This window comes from Astyanax mexicanus, chromosome 1 (genome assembly GCF_023375975.1).
Source record: "Astyanax mexicanus isolate ESR-SI-001 chromosome 1, AstMex3_surface, whole genome shotgun sequence".
Taxonomy (NCBI): Eukaryota; Metazoa; Chordata; class Actinopteri; order Characiformes; family Acestrorhamphidae; genus Astyanax; species Astyanax mexicanus.
The window spans coordinates 102,157,795-102,183,478 of record NC_064408.1 but is presented as its reverse complement, the minus strand read 5'-3'; the positions used below and the strand labels follow the sequence as shown (position 1 = coordinate 102,183,478).

General features: G+C 39.0%; 1 protein-coding gene across 1 annotated transcript in view; it reads right to left on the bottom strand.

Moving 5' to 3' along the window:
- The window catches only part of ek1 (eph-like kinase 1), a 135,183-nt gene that overhangs the window by 53,706 nt on the left and 55,793 nt on the right, over positions 1-25,684 (bottom strand). Inside the window, exons 4-7 of the mRNA XM_022681064.2 lie at positions 17,464-17,619; positions 14,653-15,012; positions 5,338-5,450; positions 1,636-1,798 (exon numbers count right to left, since the gene is read on the bottom strand). Of these exons, the coding sequence (XP_022536785.2) occupies positions 1,636-1,798; positions 5,338-5,450; positions 14,653-15,012; positions 17,464-17,619 (792 nt within the window). The remainder of the gene's footprint in view (positions 1-1,635; positions 1,799-5,337; positions 5,451-14,652; positions 15,013-17,463; positions 17,620-25,684) is intronic.

Sequence of the window (25,684 nt, the reverse complement as noted above, 5' to 3'; positions counted from 1 at the left end):
AGCTCTTAACTGTAGGTGTGCAGAGACACGGCAGCGTTTTGGGGAAACAGCAGCACAAGAGACTTCTCAAAGTGAGAAGATGGAGAGAGGGAGGACAGAGACAACAAAGGAGACCTGAATGAGTTAGAACGAAAAGATGAAAGAAGTCAGAGGGGAGAACACTGTAGTAGTCAAAAGTTTAGGGACATCTGACCATAGCAGTGATGTTCTTGTGTTTCTTATGTTCTCTATTTTAAAATAATAGTGACATCATCAAAATATGAAATTACACACAATTGGTAACGCTGTGACTTAAACCATGTCACTCAAAATCCTAGAATCTTGATTTTTCAAAACAATCTCTTATTATCTTATTCTCTCGATGCAGCTCTATAAACTCTGGGGATTTACTACAGCAGCTTCTAGAGGAGCCACCAGGGATTCTATTCCAACAAGTTTGAAGAGCTTGTCAGCGACTGAAAATGACTTGTACTGGTGTGTGATGTCATACCTTAGGGTGCGAGACATTTTTGAAAAACTACAATGGCTTAGGGGTGTATTTTTGGGAGCTGTTTACAAAGTACAGAACTTTTGAACTATTTTTTTCCTGCTACGTGGTGAACAGTGATGGATGCTAGATAGGTAATCTTACTGTGAGGAAGCAGCAAAAACTGTCATCCCCAAATTCTACCTTCCCCAGTAGAATCCCTAGTAGGTTACAGCTCTAAAATACAGTTAAATGTCATGCCAATATTGTGTATTAGGGGTCAAAGCAACCACCACCATGCTTCACGGTTGGTAAAGAGCTCCTGTGGTTGAATGAATCATTTTAATGAAAGACATTTTAATTATTAAAGATATTTAAACATTGGTATTGTATCCGATTCCTTGAATCATTATTATATTATGCACTGTAGGGTATGTTCTTTGAGGAACATTGTTTTTAAATATTTTGGTACCTCTTTAAAATAAGACTACCTTTATAAAGCGTTTATAAATGGTTAACAATTAGTTTATTAATGGCTACTAATTAGGTTGTAAAGGCCTTAAATATCATTAATAATCAGTTATAACACATACATAGAAAGGGCAACAATATAGAGGGCTGTAGGTTCACTATTTGGCAAACAACAGGTCATTGTTGCCCTTTCTACGTATGTGTTATAACTGATTATTAATGATTTGTAAGACATTTACAACCTCATTAGTGACCGTTAATAAACTAATTGTAAACCATTTATAAACCCTTTATAAAGGTAGTCTTATTATAAAGTGGTACCAACATTTCTGTAATTATCTCACACATTGGACATCTTTTGAACATCTTTGCTCAATGCTCAATGACTCTCAAGGATACTATTTTTGTACAAAATCATGATTACATAATAGCATTAGCATAATAATGCAATACACCCTTTAAATAACTGTAATACACTGGAATTGGTAAATATTAATATTAATATTGTATACAAATAAAACATAAAATAAAAAAACTGTTCAACATACTGTATTACTCTCCTTACTAAGTGAGCTTAATGTGTAATACTGAGATATCAATGTGTGTGTGTAAGAGAAAAAGGGAGAAAGAGAGAGAGAGAGAGAGAAAGAGAGAGAGAGAGAGTGTGTGTGTGTTTGTGACTGTGACTTTGGTCTCACCTTCATGGCTTGTCTCCAGCTCGATCTCTCCTCCGTAGTTGCCGTAGCCCCCGTCAGTGCGAGCTCTGACCCGGAACACATAGGTAGTGCCTGGCTTCAGCCCTTCAACTGTCATGCTGTTGGATTTGGTCTTCAGCACTGTGTAGTTCTGATCCCTCTGGTTCTGAAGCAGAGCAAAAAAATCCACACTTTATTTCTTATAGAACACATGGCCATGTAGGACTTTTTTTTTACCTTGTTTATGACAGGAATTATTTTAACTGTGCCCTAACCTCTCTGTGAAAGAGATCCATATCCCCAGGACCAATATACATAACCTAGATTACATAACCTAACCATATTTATCTAGTATTTAATTCTGTCTGTAGAAAACAAAAAACACTATATATTACACACATCTGGCCATTTCTATACCTATCTTTATTACTCAGTCTGCATTAATGTGTCTGATTAGCTCTGTTCTGTTTGGCCTCACAAAAAAGGTAGTTAAGGTCAGAACCTAAAATGACAGGCAGTGGCTACTAATGATGACAGGACTGTGGGTTTGATATCCAGGTTCACTAAGCTGCCACTTCTGGGCACTTAACCAAGTCCCTTAACCCCTTACCCCTGCTGCTCCAGGAGTGCCCACAGGCAGAAGCTGCCCACTTCCCTGGGCATGTGTGCTAACTGTCCACAGTGTATGTTTGCTCACTAGTGTGTATGTTCACTGCATACATTCATTAAAGGAAGAATTCTAATTCCATATGTTTAACTACACTGAAAGTAGGAGGAGTTAAAACTGTTGCAGGCTGCTGCATGACAAAAACACCAAATTCAGCACACGCTGTTCTGGCAGTTTTGTTTTCAGACGGAAGCGGCTGAATGAGTTCTAGGTGGGAGGGTTCAGAGGTGATCGTTGAAGCTCTTTTCTTGTAAACCTGGTCGATGCTGGTTGCACTGATGGGAAGATGACATCCGATTATTTTTGAGGCTTCTCGCTGTGCCTCAATCTGTTGAGCCCCCTTCTAACAGTCAGCGCTGCCATATCAGACAGTGATGGATGATGTCAGGGTGCTGTGGACGACTGCAGTATTGAAGTGTAAGCAGCTGCTTCTTTATACTTCTTCAGCTCGTCTTCAGCATGCTGTCACGCAGCGGAAATGCTCTCTTGCTGTTGATGTTTGAGACTGCACTATCTGCACTTGCTGGTTCTCCACGCATCAATGTATTGAACACATGTTTAAAAAGGGGAACAAAGTGTGCAGATTGGATTCAGATCAGTCAACTGTCAATTAGCAATTAGTTCCCAAGCCTAAATTTGGTGCTCTTTCATGTCAAGTGACTCGCCGATTGCTAACAGTGCTTTTTCTGCACTTGTGCAAGTAAGAAAAAACACGAATCAGTGCGATTTTTTGTAAAGCCTCTGAGGTTTCCCGCAGCATAGCAACCAGCGCTCATTGCAACAAATGATCAGACTGCATTGATCCCTGGGAAGGCATCAGACAGCCGCTTCATCATCCTATTGTCTTGTCCTAAAGAGAATTAGCCACCCCGGTGTCCGCATTAATATTTCACAGCTTATTGATATCCATTCATCTTCCTTCATGTCAGCTTCAGGCAGCGGCGTGTGGCGTCTCATTCGGGCAGGCCGCTCCCTCCGATCGAGGTCCGCGTGCTCTAAGAGTGAAAAATGGCCGAGTTTACCGAGCCTAGGCCGAAGCCAGGGTGGGCCAAATGGCCGACATCAAACGGAGCGTGCACAACGGCAGCTGCCAAGCCTGCCCATCTGTGATCTTCATCTCAAAGCCATATAGCCCATAATCACCTGCATAAATCATAATAATCATCCTGCTTCTTCCCGCTCCCTCCCGGAGGAGAGCCAAGGGAAGTACAGGTTGCTGGCGAAGCGCCGCAGCACCTTCTCAAAGCCACAAATCTAAATTTTCCACATTTTCCTCCCTTTCCTTAAGGGAGCTGATCTACGGAGACATGCGTGGTATGTGTTTATTTTTTGATGCTACATAAGAAATGAGAAATTCAGTGGTTGTTTAGTAAAGGCGGTGCTTCCGTTTAGAACCATCACAACTCAAATACAGAAACATCTGGATACTTAAATGGTTATTTAACTGGTTAAAGGGAGACTTTTGCTGTTAAATACAAAACTAAAAAAATATAAATACACATATACAGCCATGGTAGGTGTGGTCCAATAAAGATTTCTACTTTGTAGCTTTTGGTCACAAATAAAACAGTCAATGAGGATTTGTGGTGATATCACCAGAAAAGTCAAATATCTTGCAATTGAGGTGCAATAATTTTAAAATAATAGAAGATCTATTATCTATAACGATTAAAAACTTACATATTAAAACAAAATCTGTTCATGAGTCTTTGCATCACTTTTCACGAAATTGTAACAGTGATGTTTAGTTATGACTAGCGATTTTTTAAAAGTATTTGCATATTCATGTATATATATATATGTATTTATATGTTTTTAAAAAAGCTCTGTTCTAATTGGGTTTCCTGTATTTTGTCTCATTTTAAAATCAGTTTGGGCTGTAACAGGTTGGAGCTAACCCACTGTAGAACAGAGAAATCTATACTGACATGCTTCAGAAACTAGCATTATGTTCCATAAATTTGCCAGGTCCCATGGAAGATAAAGAACACTGCTTTGATCTGCACTGAATGTGGATGGAATTTCTAATCTGTTTACACAGACAATTACAGTCAGATGCCATCAGTCTTGGTCATTACCAATCCCTTTGCTGTCCACTGTGGGTGGTAATGCTTTCTATGATGTATGCTAGGTACACGGTAAACTGTAGACTGAGGTAAGAGTTCACTTCAGTCTACAAATTGCAATGCTATGACGTTTGGCATGTCAATGTTTGTAAGTTTTTATGTCTGTGTGTGTGTGTATGTGAGAGAGTTTTTTTAGGAATGAGAAATTGATGACTGTGGACTGGTTTAATAGGGTTTATATACAGCTCTTTGTAAAAAAAAATAGTTTTTCCATTTTGTGGGCACTTTAAAAACTCAACATGATTTGAGATTAATATGTGTGAGAATTTAGGCGTGCAGTTTGTGATAATGAATATACAGTTTCCACCCAGTTGGTTGTCAACATTATTATCGTATTCCATTATCACAGATTGCCAGCACAGTTTGAATCCCTGTGGTTCACTTAAATTCTGTATTTCTGCAGTTATACTGCACAAGCCGGTGCAGTTTATACACATATTACCTGTTATCTACATTAGCCTAAATGCTTTACCAATAGAGCCAACTTAGACACACTACCCATGTCCCATCTAACGGACTACATTTTGAATAAGAGGAAAATTATGTATACTGTTTTTTTTTTTTACTGAACTACTTATTGCTTTAGGTCACCCGGACAGGCTCAATGAATGCGTATATGAGACTAAAGTGTCATAAACGTCCTTCAATCACACATTTACTAATCATCCAGAACAGCGATGTCACTGAAGGGATGAAGAGGAAGATGGGTTAGGGTCGCCCAGTCATCCAGGGATGCTAATTGGGTCGAAACAGAATCTATCTGAGTGCTGACATCCCAGTGGCTCCCCAGGGTGTGATAAAAAGCTATGGCTCAGCAGTTACCATATGTCAGACCATCAGACCAGGCTTGGACAGGGCCAGAAAGGTGATTAGGCAGTTAGCCTGGTTTGGCGTAACACCAACGGGACTAACCTTTTCGTAATAGGTGACTTCGTACTCCACCACGGTCCCGTCGGAAGGCTCCGGAGCCTGCCAGGCCAACGTGATGCTGTCCCGGCCTTTCCTCTCCTTTACTATCACACTCACTGGAAAAAAGAGAGAGAGAAAGATATAGCGAGAGATTCAATAATAGAATTAAAATTCTAATATCTACAAATACACCAACATTTTTGAGGAAATGTAAAACACAAAAATTAAACTCAATATAAAAAAGAAAGAGAGAGAGAGAGAGCGAGAGAGAGAGGGAGATGATGAGAGGGAGGAAAAGGAAGATGGATTGAGATTGATCTGCATCTTAGAGGAAGAGGATTAATTGTGCTTCTAATTAAAGAGCATGAAGAGCTGTGTGAGGGAGGAGGTTTTGGAGGTGATGAATTATGCAGTGTGTGTAGTAAGTGATGGTGCAGGGACGTCAGCGCACCAAACAGCGGCTCCACACACACACACACACACACACACACACAAACACACACACACACACACACACACACACACACACACACACACACACACACACACATTCTACACTGCTGACAGCATGGCAGAGTGTGTCAGCAGCCTTCAGAACACAGCAGCAACACAAGGGCAATACCACAGCTCTGACAGAAAGAGAGAGGGAGGGAGAGAGAGGGAGAGAGAGAGAGAGAGAGATAGAGAGAGAGAAGTGGGAAAGAGAGATTGACACAAAGACACAGCAAGAAAGAGGAGCATCTGAGAAAAGGTAGGATAGAAGAGAGCAACGACAAAGAGAAGGGACATGAATAATAAAGGTGCAAAAATGGAGAATGGAAGAGAGAAAAAGAGGAAAAAAGGAAGAAAAGGGGAATAAAATAGTAAGAAAGTTGAAGGGAGAGACAGATAAAGAAGGAAAATAGAGAGAGAGTGTGGAAGAAAAGTGGAATAATTGAGACATATACAGTGGAGAATAGTAAAGACATTTGTTAGAGGTAAAAAATACAGGAAAGGGTATTTTTATGTAGAACACTGCTATGCAAAATTAACATTTAATTTGTGTAAACTTGACAGATTATTATTGTAATTTAGCAGTGATTTCAATCACTGTAAATTAATTTACATTTTTTTTCAGTAGAGTTATTTACTTATCGTCTGTAATTTTAACAGGAAAACTCTGGTAACCACAGCTGCCAGCGTTTTCCTGTAAAAACTACATTTTTTTTTTACAGTGTGGGAATAAAAGAGAATGATGAAGAGATAAGAAACAAAATTGTGAAAGTAAAGGAGAATAAATAAGAATGACAAAGAGAATAAATGAACAAACAGATGAGAAGGGGAATAAATGAGAGAGTGAGGAAAAGAAGAGGATAAACAGAGAGACAAAGAGAAAAGGAAGGTGAATAAAAAGAGTGAGGAAGTGATGATGGTGAGAAGGTAAATGAAAGAAGAATAAAGAGAGAGGAAGAGAAAGAGAAGAGGGTGAAAGAGAAGAGAAATTTTGAAGAAAAGTAGAATGAAAGAGAAAGAGAATAAAAGAGTGAGGAAGAGATGGAGATCCAGAGTAATAGGGAGAGGAAGAGAAGAAGAATGAAAGAAAGAAAAGGCAGACAAAGACAATGGGAATGAGAGGGAGAGTGAGAGGAAGAGAGAGAGAGCACATGAAACAATGAGTTAAGGAACAAGAAGAGAAGTACAGGGTTTGAGAAAAGAGAGAGAGCAGGAAAGGGAAGAAGCCATCGATACACACACACACACACACACAGGGTGAAGTGTTAATGAAGGTGTCAGAGAGTGAGGACTGGTACAAACGAGGCCCTCCTGTTTTGGGCCCGCGACCAGAGTGATGAACAGAGCCGCTGACGTTCTCATCCTTAATGAGCCTGACTGAGAATGAGAGAGAGAGAGAGAGACAGAGAGAGAGAGAGAGAGAGAGAGAGAGAGCCAGAGAGAGAGATCCTGCAGTTCTGTAAGCCTTGCTCTGTAGCTGCAGACATGCTGCCCTTGTCTAAACCCCCTACTGTCACACCACACAAGCAATTACACACACAGGTAAACAAATAACCACACATCCCACTTCTACACCAACACACACTCACACACTCACAGACACACATCAATATTGCATGAGGGAGGAACAAGAGGGCTGAGGGTTAAAACATCTGGGTCAGAAAGCAGAAGCACAAAAAGCATCCAGCACTGTCAAATTTGATGAACGACTCCCGACAGACATAAAGAAGGATGCCTGCATGGTGTATGTGCTGAGAAAGAGCAAGACATGAACGCTGTATTTGAGGCTGCCATACTGTATATACATATACAGCTGTCACCTTTTCATTTATTTATGTAAAGCCAGCTGTGCCTAAACTGAACAGCTAAAGAGAGCAGGCAAATGAAATGGAAATCTTCCTAGTTTCTCCTAGTTTCTCTAATTTCTCCAGGCTACAGTCCAATATACTCCCTCTGAACACTGAAAGAGCTAGCACAGTTACCGGCCAATGCTAATGCTGCTCCTGCAGTGCTAGCTGGGGTTAGGAGCAGGCTACAGGCAGATAGTACTCACCTCTAAACGGGGAAAGCTGCTAATGCTAATGCTACTCCAGCCCTGGTGCTGGAGAACTAAACTGAAACTCCTCTATAACGCTGTACTTCAGCGGACTGGCTTTACTGCTCCTTACAACCTGCCTAAACCTGATAAAATTCATACACAAGGCGTACTGTATTATAAGGCGCACTGACGATTTTTGGAAAAATTAAAGGATTTTAAGTGCACCTTCATTGCAAGGCAATGTAAACTGAGTTGAAGTGAGGCCTGATAGTGAGAGTCAGATGAATTGAACATTCCATTTCTGAAGCTGTATGTGCATTTAACGTTCCTGGATCCACAGTGTTACATTTTTACCACTGACAGCGCAATGGATGGTAATTATTGTAACCAGTGGCATCTGGCCATCTTTGCAATGCAACCAGGAGCTTCTTCCAGTCATCCAACACTAGACGTCCATCTTTTTGAAGGAGGAGAGACCAAAATATTGGAAACCAAAGTCGTATTATCATTTAAGAAACATATTTGAAATCGAACTAATAAAAGTTTATAGTAATCGACTCATGCATAATTTTTTTTTTTGGCTTGTTATGACTACTGCGCCTGTGCACATCTCCACAGCGAGGTAGGATTCCCCACTAGCACACTCTCTCTTCTCCACTCTGTGCAACCAGTAAGCTGACTGGCTGTTTTTGCTTAAGACATTGTGACAATGGTCGTGCCTCTCTCAAAATCAACGAGATTCCATTTTTTCTTTACTTTCATTGTTGATGTGTATTTCACCTTAAGCTTTTGGCCCATATGTGTACGATTTAATGCATTGCAGTACTACCACATGACAGGCTGACTAGACCACTACATGCGTAAAAGGCCAATTTATACTTCTGCGTCGAACCTACATCGTAGCCTACGCATATCCTGTGGGAGTGTGCTACACAGTGGAGTGGGTTTATACGTCTGCGTGTATCAGCAGCTCTGCGTCACTCTTCTGTGTAAATGCCCTGCTCACAGCTGCGGCAGTAGTAACATTTCCAGGAAGGTGCGCGCCGGGCTATGGCGTAGGGTACACAGCAACACTGTAGGTTTCATGCAGAAGCATGAACTGGCCTTAAGAGTGCAGTTTTTTTTTTAAACAAGTTTGATGAGTGTTTACGGTATACATACTTTATATAAATAAATATAAATATGTATAGAAATAGATTTATGTTTCTGCAATTGTGATTTTTGTATTAGCAGGTCTGTTGTCACAGCTTTATGTGCTAGAAGTAATGGATCTTATTTCAATCATGTCTGTGTGTGATTAAAGATACATACACTGAAAACAAACACACGCTCGACTGCTCTCGGATCTGCCTGCTGAATATTTTAACGGTACACACGAGAGGCCGAACACTCGGAGCGCCGGCACGACCGCCATCACTCTTTTCTCCCTCCATCCACGCCTCGGGTGCCGTTTCCACAGCAACGGCAGTGTCGGCTCTCATAAGCGCGAGAGGCTGTTGATGTGAGTGTCCTGGTCCAGTGCGCTCTCTCCGGCCCTCATTGTGCCTCAGTCTCTCTCTCACACTTTCTTTCACCCTCTCTCTCTTTCTCACTTTCTTTTCTACTTCCACTTTTTCTCCTTGTTTTTCTCCATCACACAGACACACACACACACAGACAGCCTGTATCTTCATCTTGCTCCTCAGCTTCTCTCTCACACTTTCTGTATTACCATTTCCCTTTCCTTTCTCCTACACACTTTTATCCTGTTTTCTTTTTTTTTTGTTAATGATTTCTAATGTCTGTTTTCTACACTAGAAAGTCAGCACCAAATAGGAACACATTTTACGTGACAGAATTTGTGATTCAATTAAACAATTTCTTAAGTTAATGTCATAATGTCAATAATGTCACTTTCTAACGCATAAGACACAGTACACATCTTTATGCACTGCACTCTTCCAAAATAACACACTACGCTAGTGCAAAAATGCACTGATGCAACTGACTAGATGCAGATGCAACTGACTACAACTACAGATGAACAAATATATCAGGATCATATTAGTATAGGCCAAAAATTGACTGAGAACCTGATCATTATTGGATATATTTAATGATGTATTTATTGAACTCCAGGGACCATATGCTAGTAATATTTAAAATCGGTCAAAGTCTTAAGTTTTAAGATTTTGTTTATGCCTGTCATCTTTGGTTCGGTGAGACCCTGGTGTGATTCCTCTGTTTTGATACAGATGTTGGTGCAGCTAGGTGCTCATGCCATTACTCCTGTGTTGTTTTGGATATATACTTCAGGTTACTGTTATACTGAAAGGTGAACTGCTGTCACGTTCTTGTTCTGTTTTGGTTCTCTCCTGTCTGTCGCTGTGTTGTTCTGGCTCTCCTGTGTGTTCTTTCCCCATGTGCTCCCCTTCACTCAGCCCTGTGTGTTCCTCATATGTCTCCGCTTTAGTGTTTTCACCTGTGTTCATGTTGCAGCTCCGCCCCCTCATTACCTGTCCCCAGGCGTTTCCTATTTCCTGTCTACTTCCATCTGTATATAGCTCTTTTGTTTCTGTGTTCCCTTGTCAGTTCTTGTACGCAATACTCGTCTGTTTTCTCAATTTGTTCTCTTTGTTCTTTCTGTTTAGTCTTTGTAGACCTATCTGTTGTTTTCTCAAGTGTAGTGTATATTTATCTTGTTTTGTGTTTTATTTTGGTTTCTTTATTGGTTTTTCATAAAAGTTACTTGTATTTGCGTCTGTCTCCTTGTCTCCCTACTTTGCAACCCTGACACCTGCTCATTAATTAGGCTGAATACTTTAGTTCTGTAGTTGTTACTTAATTGTCTCCTTGTACATCTTCTAATTCCCCTAGTATGATACTGCCAACACCATGTTTTACGGTAAAGATTAGCCAGGTGATGTGGAGCACTACCAGACCCAGTGATTGCTCATTTGTTGTTTTGTTTAAACTTTTAATTGTTAATCTTTTTCCACATTTTGTAAGATTCCACATGGGCTATCATATTGTGGCTTTCTGACAAAAAAAAAACAAATTAATTAATTTTTAATTTATTTTTTTAAATAGGTGCTGCAGATGCTTTTTTTACAGAATAGGTAAAAGGACTTCTGGAGTATTGTTATTTTTTTTTTTTACCTCCTTGACCAAGACCATACTTCTTCTCATACCCAATGTAGATAGATCAATGTATCCAGTCTGATTTGTGTATTCAGTGTATTTTTGAAAATAATTCGGAACTGAAACAAAGCAATCAAATCTGATGAAGTCTCTGGTTAAATCAAACGTTCCCGCAGGCGAGGGCAGTCTCCGTCCCTCCTCTGCACCCCATCAGCCCCTAAAGCCCACTGGGCCGGGGCGGGGAGGTCATGAGAGGGCTACGAGAGCCCCCTTTAAGCACAGTATGAAGTGGAGGATTAGCCTTGACTGAAACCCTGCCTGCAGCTGAAGAGCGAGGCTGCAATCAGAGACAGGGAGGAGGGTGACTCACATCTGCTCACTGCACATAACCACAAGCCGTCTAACGCACTGTGAGCACACACCCACTTCACATTTCTGACCCTCTTATGGATAAATCATCATGACAGAGCTAAAAAAACATTTTCTCTTTTCAATAAATATGTCCTTGTAAAGTCTTCTACTGTGACATTTATGGCCTGCCAATGCATAGTTCCCTACTCTCAGACTAACACATGTGAACATTCATATGAAGCTACGTTCATATTACATGACTGATTGCTCAATTGCGATCATTTACTCTTTTCTTTTTTACTCAGGAATGAGCAATCTGAAAGTATGATAAAGTTATTTAAATCGTATTTTTCACATTGTAATTCGGTACACCTTGTGTATAAATTCTACCAGACAGGTCCAGCTTTATACAGGAGTTTCAGTGAAGTTTCTCCAGCATTGAGGCTGAAGCAGTATTAGCATTAGCCACTAACCACAGCGCTAGCTTTTTCGCCATTCAAGGGTGAGTACACTTGACAGTAGCTTGTGTGTTTACCATGTTAAAACAAGCTACATGGGACAAACTGCTAGCTTTCAGTGACCTGGCTTACTGGAATACTTCCTCAGTGTAATGCTGTTGGGCAGCATCTATTAGCGCTAAGCGCTGCTAACCGTGGCTAGGGCTGCTGCTAACCATGGCTAGCACTGCTGCTAACCGTGGCTAGCACTGCAGTTATTAGTGGCTAGCACTGTGTGTCTTATGTATTAATATAGACCAAAAAATAGATGTTAATTGAAAGCGTGTGCCTTTTAATACAGGGCATCTTATAGTCTGTAAGATACGATATATTCAATCAATATAGTGTTTCAGTAAGTACTGGTTTTAGGCACTAAAACATCTTGCAAGAACATCTGGTCAGAACAGTAAGAAGGTCAGTGCATTAGCAGCCATGCCTTTGTTATGTATGCAGCATGTGATTTTGCACTGTCTTATTGAAACTGCATGTATGTACGTCAATATAAAAGATGTAATCTTGAAGGCAACATATGCTGCTCTAAGATTAAAATATACTTATCTGCATTAAGGATGCATCATTGAAGGGTATTAACACAACTCCAAACAATGGCAGGTCCTGATGTTTGTATTTTTTGCTGATAATAGTATGGATGGCCCCTTTCTTCTTTTGTCTTTTAAGCTCACAGTGACTATTTCTTTTAAAAACAGACCTTAAATACTGATACAATTCAAGTCGACACCACAAGGTTGGACAAGGTTATCATTTATAAAGGCTTATTCTAACAAGCATCAGATGCAGTAACGCTCCTAGACTGGGCACAGAACATTGATGTTTTATTAAAAAGATTTTTAGCCAGGGCTCCAGAGTGGTGAAGGTGTGTGAGGTGTCTGTCTGTCATCAGAAGTTTGCGAGTGAAAAGTTTATGCCTTGAATTTGGGTTCAGTGAGTGCAGTCATGAGCAGCATATGAAATGTTGAATAAAATCTTTGGGCTGACATATTTCAACCTCCTGGGACCCAGACTGGCATTAGTAGGACCTGACAAGTATAAAAAATAAACTTTAATATTTTTTTATTGTAACAATTATAAATGGTCCTTGCTGTTTGGGATCAGAAGGACCCAATTAGTCCAAAATATGTTTTAGCTTTTTAAAAAAAAGGAATTTAACTAGTTTTAAACATAAAATAATTATGAGAATTTAAGATTTTAAGGGCAGTGTTTCCATATGAGGCCAAAGGGTCAACATTTTAAAATATTATGTATTATGGTGCAGAGAAGCAGAAAAATAATTTCCGCATATGAGCAGACAGGGTCTCAAGAGGTTAAATGTGCTTCTATGTGACTCACAACTGTTTCATTTTGAACTCAGATTATAAATCCAATAAAAGATTGAAAATGTATTGATTTTGAGCATCAATTTCAAATATTCTAATACAAATATTAAAAAAACAAGTAAGAAAAATGGCTTGTCCTATGTTCTGACATACAAATCAACTGTAGCCTATAGATGGTCTTACATAAGAATGCACACACAATGTGTATGTGACCTTAAAGTACTCAGGCCTCTTGTCACATAGCATTAAATGTCAACAGCATAGATGAAAGGAGCTTGTTTTATATCAAAAGCCATGGCAGAAAAGCAGAGAATGAGTGACAAATACTGCAGAAGTATTTTTGTAGTGCTACACAGTATAGCGCAAACTTGAATAGCACAAAATAGGAAATGAAATGTCTTTGTTTCTGCTTCAATTGCAAAATATTTTTTCCATTTAGCTGTGCTCTCATGAAACAGATTCCCATTTATGCTGTAAGGAAAATATGTTCCTCTAATCCATTTCTCAGGATTTTTTTAAAATAAATAATAAACTCCTGTTTTTAAACTCATGTTTCGAGCCAAAGAAATATTCACAGCTCTGTTTTTGAATGACTCAATGAGCTCACTGTCCTCATAAATTGAACAAATACTGTGTAAGAACACACTGATTCCCATTACACCTGGTTATGTACTGATGCTATATACTGATGATGTACCTTTAAGGGTAGTACTATAGAGCACCAGTGGCTTTAGTATGTTAGCTAACTCGCCGCTAATGTTAGATAGCTCTCCGCTAACCTTAGTTCTATCCCTGGTAATGCTAGCTAGCTCGTTTAAGCTAGTTAAAGTTAGTATGTTAGCTTGCTGCTAATGGTATTATGTTAGCTAGCTTTCCCCTATTCATAAGTTCTATTCCTGGTTACGTTTACTAGCTCACTTTAGCTAGCTAAAGTTAGTATGTTAGCCAGCTTGCCGCTATAGTTAATGTTAGCTAACTCGTCGCTAATGTTAGTCAGCTCTCCGTTAATCTTAGCTGTCTCCCCGGATTACATGTTTACGATAGGCCACTGTGTTTTTTTCACTGGCATTAAATGCACCATTTGAAAATGTAATACCTATTACTATGTAATTTACAGTAAATTTAAGACAATTTCAGACCTTAATAACCCAGATTTAAATTTGAGACATTTTAAGACTTTTTAAGGACCCACAGGAACTCTGAATAAGGGAAATTTGCTTGATTCTATCATTTCGCATCCTCTACAGTCCTTGAGTAAGTATGAATAGACCTCTGTTCTGAAAAGAACAGCATGTGCATAATTTGTCTTTATTCATTACTGAAACACTGCCACTACTGCCAGACAATGACAACTGTGAAATGTGCAGAAGAAGTGAGGTGTGACATAAAAAACAATAAAAAACAAGTATGTCCTAAAACAAACAATAATATATACACTATGAGCAGAGAACAGTGTGTGTGTGTGTGTGTGTGTATTGTGGCTCACCTGTCTGGCTGGTGGTGACGTTGACAGACACTAGGTGACGTGGGCTGGGGCTGAGGTCAGAGACTCCGTTCAGGGCCTCGATGCTGAAGGTGTAGTTGGTGCGAGGCTGCAGCTCCGTCACCAGCACTCTGGGATGAGCCAGGCCGAACTGCCGGGGGTTGAAGTGGGGGCCGCTCCCGCAGGGTACACACCTCTCTCCTGCCCCGCTGGCTCCTGGGGCCACCTCGCCTGAGCACTTCCTGCAGTGGACACTATAGGTGACGTCACCCCTCCCACCACTGTCCCGGGGAGGACTCCACTCCAAGGTCACCGCTGTCTCGTTTACTGTGGAGATGGGGTTGCCTGGTGCAGATGGTGGTCCTGGTGTAAATAAATACATATGCAGTATAACGGTAAGTCAACAAGTAACATCAATGTGATAGTTTGAGATAGAGTTCAGCCACTTCAGTTTTTAAATCAGTTTCTCTGATTTTGCTATTTATAGGTATATGTTTGAGTAAAATGAACATTGTTGTTTTATTCTATAAACTACAGACAACATTTCTCCCAAATTCCAAATAAAAATATTGTCTTTTAGAGCATTTATTTGCAGAAAATGAGAAATGACTGAAATAACAAAAATACACAGACCTTTTAGACCTCAAATAATGCAAAGCATACAAGTTCATATTTATAAAGTTGTAAGAGTTCAGAAATCTATATTTGGTGGAATACCCCTGGTTTTTAATCACAGTTTTCATGCATCTTGGCATGTTCTTCTCCACCAGTCTTACACACTGCTTTTGGATACCTTTATGCCACTCCTTGTACAAAAATTCAAGCAGTTCAGTTTGGTTTGATGGCTTGTGATCATCCATTATCCTCTTGATTATATTCCAGAGGTCTTCAATGTGTTGAAATCAATGAAACTCATCATTCTTAAATGATCTCTTATTTTTCCAGAGCTGTATAAGGCAAATATAGATAGTAATGGAAGCCAATAGTGCAGCAATAAACACTGTGCAAACTCTATATATAAATTAACACAATTTAATAAATTAATAGCAATGTTACTAAGAATGAATGAATGAATGAATGAATTCAATACTCACCAGATAACATTATAAAATTAAAGCCATGCTAACTTGAGGAAACCAGCTTCTATTCAATGTTATTTTTGGTATGTTGCCATTTGAAATGAAGTAATTTAAAATACGTGGTCTTGCTTATATTGCTTTTAAAACTCAACACATATGTCATACATGGGCAGATTTGCTAATATTCTGTGCTATTACAAACCCCATTTTGGCTAACAAAAGTGACTGTTCACTACACAGGTGCAGCCCTTTAGCATCCATAATAAGATGAACAGAATGGCCACTGTTATTTTGCCCCCTTGCCTCATTCTGTATGCATTCATAAGAGTTTCTTTGTCAGAGCAGAAAATACTGGAATGAGGCTATTAACATGGAACATGCTGGCTTTAAGAAGGTTTATAATAAACACGGACTGAAGCTACTCAAAACCTAAAAGATCTTCTCTTATATTTGCAGCTCACATAACTGACACTGTTCATGCTTTTCATCCTATTTATTTTATTTCTAAACTACTGTGAACAAGTATGATGCTACTTTAACCTAAATTTGATAAAGAAAAAAATCACACTAAATCAAATATAATAAAAAATGAAATACTAAAATTTCCCTTTATTCATATATACTAAATGTGTTTTAGGAATGTGCGTTTTTAAGGGTTTGTTTTGTGAAAGACGTTTGGCTGGACTGTTCTAAATATCTACAGCTCTGTAAAAAATTAAGAGACCACTCCAGTTTCTGGATCAGTTTCTCTGATTTTGCTATTTATAGCTATATGTTTGAGTAAATGAATATTATTGTTTTATTCTATAAACTACAAACAACATTTCTCCCAAATTCCAAATACAAATATTGTAATTTTGAGCATTTATTTGCAGAAAGTTAGAAATGTTTGAAATAACAAAAAATGCAAAGAAAACAAGTTCATATTCATAAAGTTTTAAGAATCAATATTTGGTGGAATAACTCAGTTTTTTATTACAGTTTTTATTCATTTTTGTCATGTTCTCCTCTACCAGTCTTACACACTGCTTTTGGGTAACTTTATGCCACTTCTGGTGCAAAAATTCAAGCAGTTCAGCTTGGTTTGTTGTTTTGTGATCATCCATCTTTCTTTTGATTATATTCCAGATGTTTTCAACTTGGTAAAAGCAAAGCAGCTCATCTTTTTTAAATTGTCTATATATTAGCTATATATACTCATTTTAGATGTGAAGCTGGCTGACTAATTAGTTAGGTGGCTGACTAATAACTAAGTGTATGATTAACGTACTTACAAACTAACTAATTAATACATTTACTGGCTAATTAACTGATTAACACATTACATGATTAAATAACTGATTGACCAACAAACTAAATAACAGATTAACTGATTGATTTATTGACCTAACAAGATAAATAAAAAAATGAACTGATTAACTGACTGCCTAATAAATTAACTAATTGGCAGACTGGTAAATAAATAGTACATTAATTTGAGCTAACTAAATAGGTAAACAATTAACTGACTGAATAACTATGTATCTAATAACTAACGGATGACCAACTTTGTACTTTTCTGTTCAGCAACATTAATACAGACATCCCACCAGAGCATTCTGGCTGTGGTCCTGCTGCATTGTCACAACTTCAATTCCTTTCCCTGGTGTAAATTTGATTGCTCACAAAATAATAAACAGCAGGCCTGGGGCATTCAAACGAAACACCAAAACAAGCCTGACGTGAGTTAACTTACTGGTGCAGGCCATGGAGCGAGGGTCGGTCTCGGCTCTGTAGAAGCCCCTCTCACACACGCACTCGGAGGCCTTGTCCTGATGGGAGTAGCTGTGAGGGGGGCATTTTACACAGTAGGCATCCATGGCAGAGGCCTTGTAGAAGCCGGAACGACAGGCTGTGAGGGAAGAGGAAAAACAAAGAGCCGTCCGTCAGAAATGTGGGGCACTTATACAATTTAAACTGCAGGAATAAAAGACACATTAGTGTCCTCACACACACTCACACACTCACACACTCAACACACTCAGACTGATGATGCAGAGTGCTTCAGATCGGGCTGAACTGCAATGAACTGTAAAGAAAGAAAGCTAGCCAGGCCTAAATAGGGACTGCAGAGACCCAAACGTTGCTCAGATCTAATGCGAGGAGGCTCTCCGCTCAGTTCTCGTCTACTTGTGCAGCGAGGCATAGCTAACTGCCGGCTGTGGGACGAGGCATGGGGGCAGGCACGTGCCGATAGAGTGCCCGTGTTTATGCGAGGTGGACTTGGGTTAAGTGTGTCCTCGCTGATTGGCCTATGTGTGTGTGTGTGTGTGTGTGTTTGGGAGAGAGAGAGAGAGTGTGTGTGTAGCATAAGGGTGTGTGTGTGTGTGTTTGGGAGAGAGAGAGAGAGAGAGAGAGAGAGAGAGAGAGAGAGAGAGAGAGAGAGAGAGAGTGTGTGTAGCATAAGGGTGTGTGTGTGTGTGTGTGTGTGTGTGTGTGCATTAGAGCGCTGCACCTCCGGGACGGCGCGCCAGACTCCCATATTGCCCTCAAAACTAAAAGCAAACCCTTTATTTTTGCAAACACGTCTCAAACATGTCACTTCTCATCAGGCACAGCATGCTGCCTCCACTGTAGTTGCCTCCCTCTTTCCAGGGGCCAGCCACTGTTCTGCCGGCACCTCTAATGGACAGGGGAGCGGTGACGCACTGCCGCTCTCTTCACTCCACAGCTCGCTTCGGTCACCTTGGCACACTGGCGAGATTCTCCCCATGTTTCTTGACCTCATGTATGCATACTAATAAAATGAAATGTCAACATACTTATCACCACATGTACTAAAGCTTCATCATTAGGAAACATCCAAAGGTCTTATTAAGGTCTAGGCAGTCTTACTACTTACTGCTAAATGCCAATATGACATCAGAAAGACATTAATAGACCACTGAAGTCATGCGTCATCCTATAGTCCTCATTATGGCCATATATAGCTCACTAGGTCAAGTCTTGATATTTGATGGCAGAAATTATCATCAATCAATTGATCATTCTTTATTTTCACTCAGGAATACATTGAGGGTGACCCTCATTTACAATGTCACTGAGCTGTTGCAGTATAAAAGGGATTGAAAACATTTAATAAGAAATTAGAAATAATAAAGAATAAAATAGTAAAAAAATAAAATAAAAGAAATACAAATTTTAAATCAACATTTAATATATATGAATAATATAAATATACATTTATAAAAAGAAAAAAAAATGAAAATTCTAAAAGACCATAAAAACAAATTGACACATAAAAGTAAAGAATTTATAAAAAAGAAGATAGTAAGAGTAAAGTAAAATCATAAGAAATTATAAAATGAATAACAATGAACAAAAAAACATAAGAATCAAAATATAAAACATTTGAATAATAATAAAAAAATAGAATAAAAAAATTGGATATTAAGAAAAAGATTAACTCATTAAAAAAATAAATAATGTAAAACAATCACAGCATCTGAGCTTCAACGTTTCCTGTAGAGATAAAAGCATGTTGTGTGTACATTTTTCTCCTATACTTTACTGCCTCTTCTGAATTAAGAGATAAAAAATCAAAACATGAGTATTGTCATCTAAGCCTATGCTTCACATGGATGCTTCACCCTTTGAGAAGCAGTTGTTTACCCAACGAGTCCATTAATATGACCAGCATGATCAATCACACTGATATACCAGCTAAACCATCACTCATTACTCAACACTTCTGAGTATGAACCTGCACTGGATCAATTATACAAGATTAATGTTTCTAATATCTAATAGAAATGCCTGTAACACAACTGCATCCTGATCTGTTTTACTATCATTTTACCATGGCTTCCATTGCTTTATATCCATTCACAATGGATTAACATGCTCAGCGGGGTCCCACAGTACTATTACATTATTCAGTGATCACTAGAACAATTTGAGAAAAGAGGTCAAATGTTTTATCAAAACAGGTCAGCAGGATTAATTCAGCAGAGACAAATCCCTTGTTTCTACCATTGCTCATCAGGGGAAGGGGGCGGGGCTCAAAGCACACGTCATCCTAAGCCATAGATATCACAGCTCTCTTTTATTTTGTATTGTAGCCAAGCACTCTCTTTTAAAACTACATCTGCATGTTAAATGAATGGTCTTAACTCATAAGCAAAAATCTGATCTAAAATCTGCTAAATTGAACCCATCAAACAGATATGACCAAATTCTTACAATGTAAATACTACCTGACTTGAGAACTACCAAGTATTGCTCTTGGTTCAGACCTGAACACTACAAATTATTGCTCTTAATTAAGACATGAAACAAATTCATATTTAAATGCTACAAAGTCTTGAATACCACAAAGTTGTAGTCTTAATTCAGACTTGAAACTACAACCTTTAGTATTCATTCAAATTCAAATGCTACCATGTCTTTACATTGACAATGCAAGTTCTTGATCTCAATTCAAGTCAAGATGTTTGTTTTTTCAGACTTGGATTGACAAAGTCTTAGTACTGACTCATAATCAAATACTACTTCATCTTGGTATTGACTCAAATCTACAAAGTATTGGTCTCCATTAAGACTCAAAGCTACAGTCTTTATACTGATGACTAAAGTATTATAAAGTCTTGGGGCCCTATCGAACACCCTGCCCAAGCTGCATTGCGATGCTCATTGCTATCTTACACCCTGTCAGCAGTCTATTTACATGCCGTGCCGCCAAAAATGCATCAGAGTTTAGGAATAAATCTACACTGATGGTGTGGTGGTATGGAACTGAGGTGTGTTCAAGTACATTTCTGTTGTGTTGCTATTTTGGTGGCGGAAAACACAGGTGCACCACTAAATTGGATGAACCTAGATAACAGTCAATCCCTAAAGGTGGCCACCCCTGCTCGTTAAATACACAGAGCGCAAACCTGACTTTTAACTCACCAATTAACAGCATAAAAAATAAAATAACATTGCTGTTCTCTTAAATAAGCTGCTGGCGTACCTTCACAGTGTGAGCAGATCAGTATCCTCTGCTGGGACGCAGTTAAGATACAAAAATGCCAAAGTCAGAGCTCACCTGCCTCTTAAAGGGAATGACAACTGGCACACTGATTGGTTTATTTGACATTACCCCCAAAACACACTCCTGATTAATTAAGAGAATTAGTGCATGCCTTTTGCCCGCTTCGAGCCACGCAATGCGTATTTTGCACTCTTATGATACCAAAGATACACCAATATGCACTTAATCCAGCTGTGCAATCCACAATTGATCAGTGCTCTATAGAACACTAAAAAGGGCCCTTAGTCGTAATTCAAACTCAAATACTACAAATACTAATACTCCAAGCCTTGGAGTTTATTCAGACACAAATACAACACATTCTTGATATTGGTTTAATCTTAAATACTGCAATGTATCAGACATTACCCACTACACCTTTTCACAGTACGTCATTTAAATTTTGATCTTGAATTGAATTTGAGTACAATATTCTCACTCAACATGTTCAGCCTCAGTAGTGACTTTCCCTAACTATGTACTGTAATGACAAAAACTTCCAATTATGAGCACTCTTACACTGCCACAAACATTTCACACTGCTTGGGCATGTTGGCTTTATTAAAGATTAAAAACAGGCTAATTTATTTTTTTATGCTTCTGCAATAATCTGGTCTGAGCTAATAAAGAGCACTACAACTGACACCACAATTACTGAGCAAAATGCTCTGTTTTATTGTCTGGTAGTGTGATATTACACAGTTCATCACTCCGCAATGCAAACCATGTGTTAAACACTGACTGAATTTTTTCCAGCTCTGAGAATTCCCCAGTAATTTATGTAGTAAAAAAACATTAAAAGTGGTGGAACTGTCAGCTACATTTGCCAGCTAAATCTCCTGTCTCTTTCAATGAATTATTTTATTACAACTAGTGCCCACAGTGATTAAGCTGTAGTTTTGTTCCCGCAGGCACAGCATGTTAATCGTGAACACACTTTTTTCAAACAAGACCCCGTCATCTTTCCCCTACATACACACACTCACACACATTATATCCCTCATGCCTGTATCATTGCTGTGGCTAAAGCTTTATACTAACAGGCTTACTGTAACATAAATCCGCGATATGAGAACGTGAACGCTCCCTGACCTAAATAATTCCAAGCCTGTACCTTGCTCTCCAGGCAGCAATGTAAAGTAATGCTAAGTCGTAGCTCTCCCAGCGGAAACATAAAGAAAGCCAGGATTAAAACACTAGCTCACATGCTCGGGTTAGCAAGCAATCAGTGCTATATTAGCTAGTGGAGTTCATTATGGCATCTGTACCAGTGAACAATGGTGGTCAATTGTGTGGTGAAGGATGAGAAAAGTGCTAGTGTTGAGCTAGAGCCAAATCTTAGAAGCTGTGTGTGTCGGTTTAGTTGTTTTAAAGCCTCAACAGGACAAAAATGTTTGTAGTTTTAAGTTAGAATGCCAGAGAAAACTGTTCTAAACAGCATAAAGTCCAGGAGGCCTGCAGGACAATGCTCATCCATATACTGCTGACATATGATCCAAGAGTTGCCCATATATGTCTATTTTTTTATTATTTTTTGCTCCTGGTAACCTGTATCCTCTTTTTTCGATTAACATGGCAATTTGACACTTCCTATCGGGTCCTTATTTATCATACTATATCTACAGATTCATATTGGGCATGCATGTATTCTAACACATATACATATATGTGCTGACACTATATAAAAACGAGAATGAGTGTGTGTGCGTATATGTGTGTGTGTGTGCGTTGCGGTTTTCCAGCTCCTCGCTTCTCGCTGCCAAATCTGACAGACCTTAGAAAGCTTGGCCTCTCGTGGAACCCCACCAGTCTGACGTGCCAAAGCCGGCGCCTCGGCAACAAGGCCAGCTCTATACGCTTCTGTTAGCCGCTAACTATAGAACAAGGAAAGAAAAGAAAACAGCGACATGAAATAAAGGGTCCTGGAGAATCGTTTTGACCCTGAACTGAGAGTAAAGAAATTCCTTCATACTTAGGCAGCATTTTCTGAGTGTGGCAATCAAGGAAGGTCTACAAAAACGGGAACAGTCTGGAAACAAAAAGGCTGCAACGGGGGGCTGCTCCACATTTTCCTAGAGAAGGTTTAAGCACTTTTTCTTTCAGCTGTTCCAAGAGCACTTTGTTGAGTTTGGACAGTTTGGTGTCCTCAGTGTGCAAAGAAAGAATGCAATGTTGTAGGTGCTGCATTCATCATTCAAGTGGCAAAAAGTCAGTGCAAATAATGATGGGAATACGCCTATTCTATTACAAATAAACAAGTGAAGAAGGAGTGATTCGACTGAAGAACCACTTCTGGTTCTGAAATAAATAGTTTAAATATACAGTCTTTAAGTTTTTGGGGCAGATGTAAAAATAAACTAATACATCAATTAATAATAGGATTTATTTCTAGTCTTCCCACTTCATAATGAGATCCAAAATACCAAAAAGCAATGGGATAGCAGTAAGTAAACTGATCATGAAGTGTTACTTTAGGAGTGTGAGAAGTTGTGAGGTGTTATCTTGTAAGCGAGGTTGAACACTAGTCAGTGTTCCCATAGCAACATAACATAAATAATCATTTTGAGTAGGGCCTGCTAGTGAGTGCCAGACGGACATTTAATATCTGAAGTTATCTAGGAATTTTCTCAATTCACAGTGTCTCATTTGTTTTGGGAATTGGGCATTACCACCACAGTGGACAGACAGTGCAGTGGGTGGTAATGATCGTGACTGGCAGTGTCTGGCTAGAATTGTCTGAGTGTACAAAAAAAATGTGTCATTAACCTTCAGTGAAAAAAGGCCTACGTGCATATTCCGCAGTTCAGTATAGCATTCGTTAGCTCCATAACACAGATGTGACACATTTCCTATATATATATATTTTTTGTTGCTATTATTAGCTTTCCAATTCCAGCAGTACTTTAAAAAAGTGTCTGGCTTGTTGGCTCTGAGTCACTGTACGTTTAAAAAAAAGAAAAACTTTTTTGTGTAGAATATTAGACCTTTAACATAATGTAAAGGTTCAATATCAACCATAGGTTCTTTATAAAACCAAAGAACCCTTTAAAAGCCTTTATTTTAAACAGCATGGCACACGAATCAATTTAGCCAGCAACACCCTGCTTCTATCCTTTAGGGTTCTGCATCGACCTGAGAGCCAGGTTTCAATCAAGCCTGTGAAAGAACAATAAAAGGAACAGGTCTTGACTAGATGTGAGATGGCTCTCTTATCAAATATTTAGATGCCTGTGGTTGGTGCTTCTTTGATCGATGTAATCAATAGATTTTAGGTATGATATCAGAGGCTGAGAAGATTGCAGGCCAGGCTTGAGAATGGAAAGAGAGTAAGAGTTTGTATTTGTGGGTAATGAAGACAGACACTGAAGCGAGTGAGTGAGTTTAATGCCTCCTCCGTTGGGATGAAACGCTGCGGGCGTAATTCTCATTCAGTCCGCGGCCTCTGGTCCATAATGAATGAGGCAGATCAATAGACATCAACCTGCCACCTTGACAGCTAGTCAGCAGAGAGGATCCCCCCCATCATAAAACTGAGACACAACCTGGTTCTACAAATCTGACCACCAGTTTACCACATGCCCTGAGGACAAACTGATAAGATATTGGTCGATTTTATATCATAAATGAAATAAGCTACGTAGTACGGTCATAGGCATGCCAGTGTAAATATAACTACAGAAAACAGATTGACTTACAGCTCTGGAAGAAATTTAAAGATCACTTCAGTTTCTGAATCAGTTTCTCTGATTTTGCTATTTATAGGTATATGTTTGAGTAAAATTAAATCACAAATAAAATAATATTGTCATTTAGAGCATTTATTTGCAGAAAATAAGAAATAGCTGAAATAACAAAAAAGAGTTTTTAGACCTCAAATAATGCACAGAAAACAAGTTCATATTCATAAAGTTTTAAGACTTCAGAAATTAATATTTGGTGGAATAACCCTGTTTTTTAATAAGTTTTCGTGCATTTTAGCATGTTGTCCTCCACCAGTCTTAAACACTGCTTTTGGATAACTTTATGCCACTCCTTGTGCAAAAATTCAAGCAGTTCAGCTTGGTTTGTTGGCTTGTGTTCATTCATCTTCCTCTTGATTATATTCCAGAGGTTTTTTAATTTGGTAAAATCAAAGAAACTCATCATTTTTGAGTGGTCTCTTATTTTTTTTCCAGAGCTGTATATAAAGTCATCACTGAAGAAATATTTCAATATGCACTGAGAAAGAAGTGTCAGATTGTTGTGCTATTTGGAAGGACGATAAAAGTTTCCAGAACAGTTACATATACAGAAGTAGTGTGAAACAGATGTTGTAGAGTTGTAGAGGTTCCTAATCATGTCATCTGCGATAAACATTCCATGTGCAGCTTGAATTTTCACGCAGTTCCTGCAGATTTTGCCGTACAGGTATGTTGATGAGCATTGTCCTGTTGGAGTGTCAATATCATATCTCTCACTGTTTAACTAAAACCACAGCAGCATCAAAAGATATTATCAGTTATCTGAACCAACCTTCTTTAACATCAACATTCTTTATAAAATATTCATCAGTCAGGTCCTCATCCATTCCCTCTGCACAAATCATTCAGTGCTCTGGGAGAAAGTCAGACCTCCATATACAATTTAAATGGGAATTAAAGGATGGGAGGTGGGCAGGTAATGTGCAGCCCCTTATTATGTGTATTTTTATCTATAGAGATGATAAAGGGGATTCTCTCAGCATGAGAAAGACAGTGTCCTCACCAGAGAGAGGGAGGGGGGTGCACAGAGAGAGAAAGAAAGTGCGTCGGCTGTGCTTTTAGTGATTCACACGCTTCAATTTCACAACATCACAAGCTAATTCAAAATGGACTGGAGAGGGCTAAGGTGGAGAGGCCAGCGGGTTTGGAATGGAGGGCTCTGC